Raw genomic sequence first — 12,969 nt, forward strand, 5'->3', positions numbered from 1 at the left:
TACATCTATTGGCTGGTGTTTGGTCAAGAAGAGAACTTTTTTTTCTTGCCTATCTCTTTGAGTATTGTGGATTTTTTTTTCATTTAACTTATTATACTTCTTTACTATCATTTTCTTTGTGTTGCTGAAGTTGTCCACTAATCTGGCAAAGGAGAGCCCCTTCCTGTCTATTCCTGTATCCTTTGATATGAACCATTTAGTTTAGAGTACTTCATGCTTGCAGTATCCTCAGTGCATCGTGTAATTTCCCTGCCCTAAGACTGGAATCAGTCATTTCTCCAAGAAGCCCTGGTACTATTTAGTGGAAAGTGGAATTTAGAAACTAAAATTTGGGGCTAAGTACACTCATTAATATTGGGATATCATTGTTTCTTAGACCTTTATCACTGGACATATTTAGGAAATCATCGTTTTAAAAAATAAGTGAATTCATACTATGATTTCCAATTTAAATTTTAAATTACCCTTATTGTATATTTGTATGTTTTTGCTTTATAGAATAGGGAAACTTATCTGTCAGTAAGTTGCAAATATTTTCTCCAAGTTGAACATTTGGCTTTCGACTTCACAGTGCAAAATTTTTAGAAAAGCTTTTGTTATACCTGGGTTTGTAAACAGATTACTGTGTTTTCTTCAAAGATTGGTGTAGCTTCATTTTTAGCATTTAAATCTGACCCATTAAGAATTTATTTTCCTTGTTTATGGTGTGAGATATGGATCCAGTTTTTTTTTTCTTTAAGATTTTATTTTTTTGAGAGAGAGAGAGCATGAGCGGGGTGGGGGAGGCAGAGAAGGAGAAGCAGACTTCCCACTGAGTAGGGAGCCCAATATGGGGCTTGATTCCAGGACCCTGAGATCATGACCTGACCTGACGTTTAACTGACACAGCCAGGTGCCCCAAGATCCAGTTTGTTTTTCAAAACGGCCATTCCTTCCCAACACCATGTATTAAAAAGTATCTCTTCCTCTTCCCATGTAATTTCCATATGTAACTGGAAATGTTTTTCTGAATATTTTAATGTATTCTATTGGCCTACATGTCTGTTCCTGTGTCATTACCACATTGTTTTAATTGCAGAGGCTTTTTATAATATAAGTTGATATTTAGTAATGTTTATTTCCACTCACTGCTCTTTTTATTCCCCAGAATTTTTCTAGGTATTCTTGTATATACTTCTATATTAGTTTTAAGAATCAGCTTGTGCTGGGGAAAAAACTTTTTTTATCGGAATCAAACCAAATTCATATATTATCTTGGAGGGAATTGGCCTTTAAGTTACATTGTCTTGTTTCAGAATAAGGGATGTCTTTCTATTTGTTCTATTGTTTGTTCAATTTGTTGTTGTTCAAACAATAGAAATTGTTTCTATTTGTCTTGAACAAATGTCTTTTTTGTCTTCTTTGTCTTTCAGAAGTACTTTAACATTCGTATTGTTTCTTGTATTTATTCAAGTATTCTTCTATATTGCTCTTAAAAATGGGGTATTCTTTTTCATATATTGTCTAACTAGTTCTTTGAATATGTAAAGGATATTGATTTTTGTATATTAAACCTTATACTATGATAACTTTCTGATGTATTAGTTCTGTTATTATGTTATTTTTAGCAGTGGTTCCTCTGTATTTTCTAGGTATAAAATTATATTATCTGAAAAACAGTTTTACTTATTTTCTAGTCATTAAGAATGCTTGCAAGCTTTGCACAGACAACTTTATATTAAATTTGGCAGGAAAGAATCCTGCATCCTAAAACTGTATTCTACTGGAATATAATAAATTTCATTTCATTTTTTCCTAGCCAGAAGTAATCAAAGCATAATTCTCTCTGTCTTATATAGAGATTAATGGTGATCTCCAAAACTCAGATAGGATGCATAGTTATAGTATAGCCTGAAGCAAATGACCCCCAGAAAAGGTGTCATGAAAGGGAGAATCAGGGTTCTCTTATCCCTAGCACAGTGCCTCGTGCTTAGCAGGTAGCCCATAAACTTGGTGATGATACATAACGTTGCTGGATATATGTTCTGGCTTTAGAATTTGGCATATATTCCTGCTTTTTTTGCTTTTGCAATAAATCTGATCATTTTTCTTTTTTTCCTTTGATCATGGTCTTGAGTTAAGTTTGGTAGAGTTTAGGGAAACTAAAAAATATATAATTCTCCTGTGTAGGTCAGTCAAGTGCAATGAGGTAAAATGTCATGTTCTAGTTTTCTGCAAAATAAAATACCTAACCATCTCCCAAAAAGCATAAAATTTTTTCCATTATCTTCTCTAGAGTGTGTAGTATCTGGAAAATGAGGAAACTTTTCAAGTAACATATTTCAGTTTTACAGTAAGTTTAGACTCATTACCAAAGAATGTAGTAAATTAACAGTTTTGAAAATAGTCATAGAAGATTAACTCAAACATTCTGATCACTAATGCACACAGTTAAAAATGCATTTCTTCAGTTCAAGAGTCGAGGGCCTTCTGGGTTTTAGGCATTTGGACTAGGCACTGTAGATGGAAAGATGAACAAAATCAGGGCCTTACCACAGGGGCCAAACACACAAATGGGTCTGGAGTGTTTATGACTTAGATGCGTAGGTCTCAGTCATGGTACTGCTGCTCATTGGTTGTGGGACTTTGGGAATATAAATCAGAAGATGTGTATCTTCTGATTTACTTTCTGGACCCCCTACTGTTTCCTTCCTTTAAAATGGAGTTATCTTTGTGGTTTGTTAATTAACTCTTAAAATCCTTAATAGTCCTTGAGTTTTGTTTGTTTTGTGATGTTTTACTTTAAAAGATACTCTGATTCTTCCTCTGTCATCAGTGGCACTACCAGTTCTAGAAGGTTATTGGGTCATGTTCAGTTTACTGAAACTCCTTATGAGAGTTGCTGGTTTTCTTTTCAGGCTCGATGGTTTGTGGTCCCAACTATACTGATAGAGGTCTGAGCTGTGGCAAAAAACAAAAATACCCCTCTGAAAAACCAAACAAACAAACAAACAAAAAAAACACCCCTCTGCCGAGGCACAGGGTAAGCATCTACTCTCAAGTCTCATCAGTTGCGAGTTACAGTCATCTCCCAGTGACTGAGCCTGGGACTAGATACCTCTAGCTATGTAGGTCCCTTTGCATGTAGGCCCCTTATAGGTCCATTGTGGTGCATAGGATCTGCCAGACCCTCATTATACTACAGACATTAAAATGACAGAGATAGCCAGTTACCCAGAGCATTTCTAGCTTCTGCAGGTTGAGAGCCCTCAGTGAACTCTGAAAAACCCATTTTTTGCCTGCCTCTTTGGAAGAGACCTGCTTTCCCTGCACAGGTCCATGCTCAGCACCAGGGAGAACAGAGCCCTCCCACACTCAAATCCTGCCACCCACTCCCATTCATGACACACTGATACTGAGATTCCAGAGAAAAACTTTTGTGTTCTGATATGTTCTCCAGGGTTTGCCAGCCCACTTGCCTTAGTCCTTGTAGGCCTCTAGAAAGAAACTAAACTGAACTGCATGATTTCAGATTTTAAAATCATTAGACAAAGTGAAAAAGAAGATGCTCACCTAGAAGATTAAGTGGAATGGTTATCACAAAGATAAAAGTTAATGAAAGTAAAATAAAATGAACTGCAAAATTTAAAGAAATAATAGGATAAAATTTACCTGAGCAGATGATAAGACTGTGCAGATTAAAGGGTTTATCAAGTCTCAGGAAAGATTAATTATAGCCAAGACACAGATATACCTTGGTGAAATTCCTGATTTCCCAGATACAGGGAAAATCTCACAAGCCTGTACAGAAGAAGAACACGTTCTTTACCTAGAAAGAGAGTTGAATGAGTATTGGACCTCTCATCTAAAACTCTAAAAGTGGGGCTCAGTCGTTAAGCACCTGCCTTCGGCTCGGGTCATGATCCCGGGGTCCTGGGATCAAGCCCCGCATCAGGCTCCCTGCTCGGCAGGAAGCCTGCTTCTCCCTCTCCCACTCCCCCTGCTGTGTTCCCTTTCTCACTGTGTCTCTCTCTGTCAAATAAATAGAATCTTTAAAAAATAAAAAATAAATAAAACTCTAAAAGCTGGCTGATAGTGGAATAACCTGTCCAGACAACCAAGATAAAGGATTTCTTATCCAAAAATCCATTATTCACATAAAGCATCATACATCTGCTAACAATGGAAGGCATATTTGAATATACAAGGATTTAGAGAGTACTCTAATCAAATGACAACTGTATCCTCAGGATACAGGGGAAAACATTAAATTTCTCTTTTAGGCATAAAAGAAACATTAAGTTTTTCTTACAGTATTTTTTTGTTTTATAGAGATTCATACTAAGCACTTGTACAAATTCCTATGCACTTTTATCCATTTAAATTTAACTATGATTATGTAGAAAAATAGAGATGTAAAATCCTTCTATAAGCTTAATCTTGCATGGAGCAAGAACATATTGGTAAATATAGTATCTTGGTTAGAGGGACGTTTAGATAGTTTATTTGGATAAATAATAATGTACTTATTACTGTTAGAATTAGGAAGATAACCAATAGCAGCATTGAAATATTGGTAGAAATTCAAGGAAAAAAAATGCACTGAAATTGACCAAAAACAAGATAAGAGAAAAGATAAAACACAACAATATAACTAAATGGAAGTGGAGTTGTGCTTCCAGTTAGGAAGTACAAGGTTGATGATCATCACTCCTAGTGCAACATCAAGTAGACCTCATATAAAACAAAAAGTCATCAAGTGACTCTTAACTATAGGAAACAAACTGAGGGTTGCTTGGAAGGGAGGTGGGGGGGAAGGGGTAATTGGGTGAGGGGCATTAAGGAGGGCACATGATGTGATGAGCACTGGGTGTTATATGCAACTGATGAATTATTGAACACTGTATCTGAAACTAATGATATGTTGGCTGACTGAATTTAAATAAAAATTCTTCAAAGGGATGTGGACACAAAGAAGTGTACATGAATTAAATTCGAAAGAGGACCTACTCCATAAGGAAGTAGATACCAGCAGTCACTTTAAAACCTGAGAATATTGGGCGCCTGGGTGGCTCAGTTGGTTAAGCGACTGCGTTCGGCTCAGGTCATGATCCTGGAGTCCCGGGATCGAGTCCCACATCAGGCTCCCTGCTCAGCAGGGAGTCTGCTTCTCCCTCTGACCCTCCCCTCTCATGCTCTCTCTCTATCTCATTCTCTCTCTCAAATAAATAAATAAATAATCTTTAAAAAAAAACTTATAAAACCTGAGAATATTAAGACAATGACACAGGAGAACAGAGTAGCAAGCCTTTTATAGGCAGAATGACTTTGCTAAAACAGACAGATCAGCTGAATTTCTAAGGACTATGTGGGCTGGCATAATGGATTGGAATCCAAAAGACCCCAAATATGCATCAGTCCTCTCCACCCAGCACCTCCCCAATAAGCAGTGTCACAGGAAATGGGAAAGGCAGAGAGAAAGTGTTCCCTTATTCTCTAGAGGCTTAAATTCCAAATTTCTAGAGGGAGGAACTGATCTTATTCTTTGGATATTTAATAGGTAGATATACTGAAATTAAAGCAACAGCTCAGCCCCAATCCAGGCCAACTCCAGATTTGAACACAAAGATCCACCCCTCAACAAAGCTTTCAGGAAGAAGAAGGAGTGAGCCCTTTCTGGAGAAGCATGTTTCTGTTTCATTCTCTACCAATTATATGTCTAACATCTAAGCTACAGTCAGAAATATGAAGTATATGAATGAGCAGGAATACATGGCTCATAACCAAGAAGAAGAACAATCAGTAGAAGGAAACTACAGATAATCAAAATGTTGGAATTTGCAGACAAGAACTTTAACCTTATACCTATGTTAAATAGCTTGAGGAAACATGGGTATGATGAAGTATTTCAGCAGAGAAATGGAAACCATAAAAAAGAAATGAAATTCTATAGCTGAAGAGTGTAATAGATGAAATGAAAAATTCATTAAATGGGCCTAACTGCTAGTAGTACACATGGAAAGAAAGGGTCAGTGAACTCAAAGACAGAACAATAAAAATTATCCAAATTGAAGTACAGGGTTGGGGAGGGAAATAACAGAGCGTCAAACTTGTGTGACTACATCAAATCATCTAAACAAGTGTAATTGGAATTCCAGAAGGAAAATAGAGAAGATAGGGTGAAGAAATAATGGGCCAAGAGTTTTCCACCTCTAATGAAAGACATTAATGTAGGAGATATAAAAAGCTTAGCAAATCCCAAGATGGTTATATATAAATGAAACCTCACCTGGGTACATTTTAATTAAATGGAAGAAAATGAAACTAAAAAAATCATAAAAGCAGCCAGAGGAAAAAATGTGTCACATTCAGAGAATAACAGGAAGAAATGATGGCTCCATCCTCGTAAGAAATAATGGGATAAAATCGATGAAGTTCTGCAGGACAATGACTATCAACCTAGATTTCAATACCCAGCAAAAATATCCTTCATATATGAATGCCTGCTAAAGATTTTTCAGGAAAAAAAAAAAAAGTCACCCATAGAATATACAAAAGGTTCCTCAGTCTAAATGGAAATGATCAATAAATAAATAAATAAATAAATAAATAAATAAAGGAACTGATCTCAGATGAAAACCTGGATCTGCAGGAAGGAATGAAAACATTAGAAAGGATCAAGATATGTGTAAATATTAAAAGCTAACTTTTTCATTCTTAAAGACTAGTAACTGTTTAAATCAAGTATTGTGACAGTATGTTGTTGGATTTATAACATGTAGAGGTAAAATATAACAGTAGCATAAAGGGTGGAAGGGTAAATGGAATACTGTTTTGAGATGCTTATATTGTTGGTGAAGTAGAAAAATCTTAATTTGGGGTATACTGTAATAAGAGATGTCTGATACAATATCTCACCACTAAAAAAATACAAAAATGGGTAGCTAACAATATAGCCATCGGGGATGTCAAATGGAATAGCAGAAGTATTTGTTTCAAAAGAGTATGGAAAAAAGAGGGAGGAAGGAAAGAAGAAAGAGAAATAGATGCAACGAAATAGTAAGATGGTAGACTTAAACACAGCCATATCAGTAATCACATTAAATGTAAATAAACATTTAAAAAGCAGAGACTGTCAGACTGGACAGTCTAGTGATAGATATTTATTGACAGATTGATTTTTTATTTGGTGGATTGATTTACTCTACAGATGTAATATTCTTAAGTTCATTTGAGGTATTCTAATTTTAAAATATACCATGATAAGTTGGACCTTTTAACTGTATTACTGGACAATTAATATATTTAGTGAAAAAAATTTAATTTAGATAAACACAAACAATTGTACTTTCATTTTGTTTCCCAAAAAGTTAGCATATTAGTTAGCATTCTCCAGAGAAAGAGAACCAGTAGGATGTGTATATAGATTTATTTTGAGGAATTGGTTTACGTGATTTTGGAGGCAGGCCAGGTTACAAAACGTGCAAGGTTAGTGGGCAGGCTGGAGACCCAGGGAAGAGTTACAGTTCAAGTCCCAAAGCAGTCTTTTGGCAAAATTCCTTCTCTTTTAGGGGAAGTCAGTCTTTTTCTTAAGGCTCCACCCCAGGATGAAGCCCTCTCACATTATGGAGAGCACTCTACTTTACTTGAAGTCTACTTATTTAAGTGTTCTTCTTATCCAAAAAATACTTTCACAGAAACATCTGGAATGTTTGACCAGTTATCTGGGTACTGTGGCCTAGCCAAGCTGACATACAAAAATAACTAGCACAGCAATCTATTTATTATGAGCTTTCACTTATCATTATACCTTAATAAAAGTGAAATAACATATAAATAGAGATTTTTTTTAGGTAAAATTTACTTAAAATAGTTGTTTGGGGACATTTTTTCTTAAGCTTATTTTTTCTGTATATTCTTTACCAAAAGATTGAACAAACATGTTTGATTGTATTTCCAAATGGTATTATTTCAATAGGCAATCTAAATTTAAAACAGATTTTATCTTTGGGTAATCCACTTTTCAAAATTTTAGTTTTTATCACCTTCTTATCCTGAAATTGAAAACTGTAAAATATGTAGTTTTTTTCTTTGTAATTGTATAAGCTGAGGGTAGAGATTTGGGGTTTTTTTTTTTTTAGTTTTTTATTTTCAACATTTTGAAGTTACTTTCTAATTGGATATGAATTTTAAAATTAGTAATCAGTCTAGGTCAATTTTATAACAGATTACAATAGTGAGAACACACGTGTCAAATGTTGCTAATTCCTGAGTCTCGTGGTGTGAGCACTCTCATTTAAAAGCCACTGTATGCCGGACTTCTCAGTGGATGCGGCCAAAGAGGGCTGTGGGAGTGTGGGCACCAGGGAAGTGGGGATTTCCCCATTTGTTCTATAGACCTCTGTATTTCTAAACTCTCACAGTAAGGATCAGCATTATCTGAACATTTTCTAATATGTTTCCTTGGGGTTTTAAAAATTTTTTATTCAAGGCCAGTGTTATTCTATGATTAAAATGTGTCTTTCCATAAAGATCACTTTAAAGATTTTACTGTTCTTAAGACAAAACTGTTAATTTGCTCTGTTATATTTTTTTCAAAAAAGGACATCTCTGTTTTACTCTAGCCTTGAGGTCAGAAATTATAATTTATCCTTTATAATTTATCTTTTATCACTGATGCCAAGTATAGCCACTCAGTAAATATTATTTGATTGAATAGGTAGTATTTCTACTTCATTGGCTAATAATAGATGTTGAGAAAATTTTTTAAATGCAACAAAAACCATGTTTTTTTTTAAATCATGTTTTATGGTACTTTGTTCATTTTTAATATACTCTTGTACAGATAAAAAGTGATTGTTTTGTGATGCTCTCACTTAATCCCTTATCATACTTGAAGAAAAATGAGTTTTAAATGCCTTGTAATTGAGAGAGCTAGTGTTTGTTTCAACTAGAAATTGTGCTAATTGCTAACAGTACATTGCAGTTCTCACTTCTAACCAGACCTGAATGTGACAGCCTGTACCATTATTTGAACAAACTGTTCTAATGTCCTAACTCACATATCGGTTTGCTGATGGACAGAGACTAACTATAAAGTTAATGAGACCCACACCTGTGTTCATTTTTAACTTGAGCTAGACTTTGAACCAGTATCTCCACAGATGAGATGCAATATATTATATCCTTAAAAGCTATTTATTACAAAGAAATGCAGTAGAGGACATTGGGAACAAAAAGATAAATCCACACATGATAAAAGGATTTTTTGAAGTTTAGAAGTCAATATTATTTTAAAAGAGAGAATCAGGGCAATTTTTTTTTTTTCCAGACACTCCACGGTGATTGAATAAATAGAATATGGCATGGTAGGAAGTCAAATGATCAAAGAGAAATTCAAGTAGATTTGTTTATTCTTTTTGAGAAAATAAGGAAGTGATTCCTTTTATAGCCTTTGTGATATTTCTTTATGAAAACTTGATGACCTCAAGTCAGAAATAAAACTTGAATGGAAGAAATGCAGCAGAGTGGAGATAATGGTATAATATTTGAGCCAAGAGCAGGATATGGACACATCTTGCACTATTGCTAAACACCACTTGAATGGGAAAATTGGCTCAGCTCACTTTGAGTTGGGTCTCTTAGTTAGCTAAATGCTCCAACTGTTTCTGACCAAAGAATTCATGATATGACTTTAAAGGGTCCTGCCATTCAAGTGAGGCTTTTTTTCTTGTAAGCTGTAGGAGTCACCTCTTACTGACTTAAAAATGTTTTCAAAATAAAATGGATAGTATAATAAGCAAATACTCACCATCTTTTCTTTTCATAGGGATTAACAGCATGGAAAGAAAGCCTTGTAACCGCCGGGTAGATACAACACCAACGGTAAGGCAGTCTATTTCTGCATTGTTAAAACGGATAAGCTACAAATTGATACTTGTTACAGTGACACAGAATGCCATTGTAGAAAAAGCTTGTAACCTCCCTTTTGCCAAAAGTTATATCCCTTTCAGAAAATTAACCGCATGTTTTCTTTTTTTTAAGATTTTATTTACTTATTTGACAGAGAGTGAGAGAGTACACGCAGGGGAGCAGTAGAGGCAGAGGGAGAAGGAGACTTCCCGCTGAGCAGGGAGCCTTACGCGGGGCTTGATCCCAGGACCCTGGGATCATAATCTGAGCTGAAGGCAGACGCTTAACCATCTGAGCCACCCAGGCGCCCCTGTTTTCTTACTTAATGAGGAGAACACACTAATTTTTGCCAAGATATAGGAAAATACTGTATCATTTTTACAGGCACTTATTTATTAATGTTAATGATTTTAATTTAAAAATACTTCATACTTTGAATAAATTAATATAAATCTTTATGCAAATTGATTTACACTCTTTTTAAAAGGAGTGTTATTTTGTACACTAGCATCATTATTTAGAGTGAATATTTTGTGAAAGAAAGCAACTGTTTCATTTCTCTTATGGATGACTATGCTTTATTATTATAGAAGTGAAATCTTTTATCCCTCTTCTATTACTGCCAGACAACAAAAGGCATTTAACAATTATAGTACCTGTGTACTATGTTAAAAATAATTATACAAGATAAGGTAGAAGGAAAACAATTAAATTTCCCTTTTAATCTCTGAATATAATAAATTGAAATATGTACCAGTTGCCAATTCCCACTTTTAAGATTCATATGACAATATAGGCTAGCATATATTTTACTCTTCACCAAGCATAATCTTGTTTCTCTTATCCTTTCTGTACATTAAGTCTTTCAAATACTCCATAGAATTCATCATTTCCTGTTAGAAAGATTTCGTAATATATTTTAGGGAAATAAAGGCAATATTAAACTATATTTGAACCTTATTGATAATATTTTCCTCACTGGCAGATTGACTCCATTTTCTATTTGTAATAGATTCACATGCTTGAGTCAACATGTTTGATAATTTATTATGTGGGGCTCTGGAAAAGAGTAGTGTTGGAGGAATTAAACACCATTATAATCATGAAAAATACTTGGCTAGGGGCGCCTGAGTGGCTCAGTTGGTTAAGCATCTGCCTTCGGCTCAGGTCATGATCCCAGGGTGCTGGCATTGAGCCCCGCATCGGGCTCCCTGCTCAGTGGGAAGTCTGCTTCTCCCTCTCCCTCTGCCTGCAGCTCTGCCTGTTTGTACTCACTCTCTCTCTGTCTCTCTCTCTCTGTCAAATAAATCTTTAAAAAAAGAAAAAAAGAAAAATACTTGGCTATAGTGTGTATTGTAGTTATACTTTAGTAAGTATGCTAAAATAGTAGATATAACATTATGTAAATTGTGTCCTTTAATATTAAAAATGAAGCCTAGCAATTTTGGAAAATAATTTATTTTCTCTCGGATGTAGGTCTTAGAAGTTGAGGTGCCTGATGTGTGGTTTGAGCCCTTTGCTCTTTGGGGAGAAAGTCCAGGTTTTACTTTTTCTCCTGGTTGCAGGTCACTGCACTGGAATGGGGGTTCATGGCAAGGTTGTACCTCAGGCTCTCCTACGTGCTTCTATGTGGTTTTCTTCTTGTTTGCCTGAGGTGTAGTCAGCATTCAGCCAGCCTTTAGGTTTTTTAAGAGGAAATTGTTCCATAGGTAGCTGCAGACTCAACGTGTCTGTGGGAGGAGGTAAGTTGAGGATCTTCCTATGTCACCATCTTGAACTGGAACCCCTTAATGTATTTGAAAAAGATACTCACTGGATTATTTTACAGACTTTCGAAATTCATTTTATTTCTGTAGGTATTCTTGCAGCACCTGTGTTTACACATCTGGTTTTGTTGGGGGTTTTTTGTACATTCTAGAACTCAGAAAGTTACAACCTGGCAGAGTTGTATTTAAGTGGGCTCCACTCACAATCTTGAGATCAAGACCTGAGCTGAAATCAAGATCCAACTTAACCAACTGAGCCACCCAGGCACCCCCAGAGATTTTTTTTTTCTACCCCGCAGACAGATTGTAGGTTTCCATGTTAATTGAATGAGGAAATAGTAGAACTGACTTCTCTTTGCAATCGTGAGAAATAATGGCATTAATGTTTACAGCAGTGCTCTAATGACCTCAGGATGATTCCAAAGAACCGGGAACAAAATCTAATATGTAAGAGTTTAGGCGTTGTTGATCTTTTGTTTATGTTTTTTCAGTTAGATTGTTAAATGACAACTCCTAATATATTAATAACATTTCCAATCTGTAAAGTCCATATGTTTTAATATACTTGGTTTATACAGGTATACCCCAAACACTCATTAGTTTTCCAGGTTCTCACTTGAGCCAAGCTGCATTTTTGATACATTTTTCTGAATCCTTCTGTCTCTTTACTACAAACTAAAGATATTCTACTGTCCGTCACTCCTACATAGTCCCTCAGCTTGCTGACAGTTAACCTTGGCCCTTTCTCCATAACCGCTACATAGAATTACAGGCCTGTTCATTACACATGTCTTCTGGTCCCCAGGATAGGAAAAGTCTGATTTTTTCACAGAAATATAATGTTACCTAATTTCCATCCTCTGTGTGTGTGTGTGCCCTTGTTTTCCTTAAAGGGTTTAAAAAAAGAAAATATTTAGAGATAAATGAAAAGGTCTGTCTAAAAATGTAACAAAGTAGGGTATTTATAAGTTCAAATGTGGTATTCTACTAGCCCAAAAAGGAAAGATACTTCTGGGGCCTGAGAAAAGATAAGAAGGGAGTGGACCCAGAGTCAAGAATGGCTGAGGCCAGGTCTCTTGAGTGACTTCCTAACCTGGCTCCTAACCATCATTCTCCAGCTTACCTCTTTACATGTTATCATCCCCACATCCCTCTTGCTCCAAGTACTGCCACGAATGGCTTGGGTCTAGGAGAGTGCTAGATGCTAATTACAGCTGTTCAGCACGGGAAGGAAATGAGACTTTCTCAAGCCTCTATAACAGGGAAAGCTGTGTTTCTTGAGATTCCAAGTGGGAATGAACTTTTCCATAAA

The 12,969-nt window shown here is 35.6% G+C and overlaps 1 protein-coding gene across 18 annotated transcripts in view; it reads left to right on the forward strand.

The window, feature by feature from the left end:
* The window catches only part of AHI1 (Abelson helper integration site 1), a 229,367-nt gene that overhangs the window by 129,170 nt on the left and 87,228 nt on the right, over positions 1 to 12,969 (forward strand). For all 18 annotated transcript variants that reach the window (XR_003521334.2, XR_003521333.2, XR_003521335.2 and 15 more), the window contains one exon: positions 9,809 to 9,864. Coding sequence is in view for 13 of the 18 variants with exons in the window: in XM_027601494.2 (XP_027457295.1) it covers positions 9,809 to 9,864 (56 nt within the window). In the remaining 5 variants the exon portion in view is untranslated. The remainder of the gene's footprint in view (positions 1 to 9,808; positions 9,865 to 12,969) is intronic.

The sequence above is a fragment of the Zalophus californianus genome, chromosome 7 (genome assembly GCF_009762305.2).
Source record: "Zalophus californianus isolate mZalCal1 chromosome 7, mZalCal1.pri.v2, whole genome shotgun sequence".
Taxonomy (NCBI): domain Eukaryota; kingdom Metazoa; phylum Chordata; class Mammalia; order Carnivora; family Otariidae; genus Zalophus; species Zalophus californianus.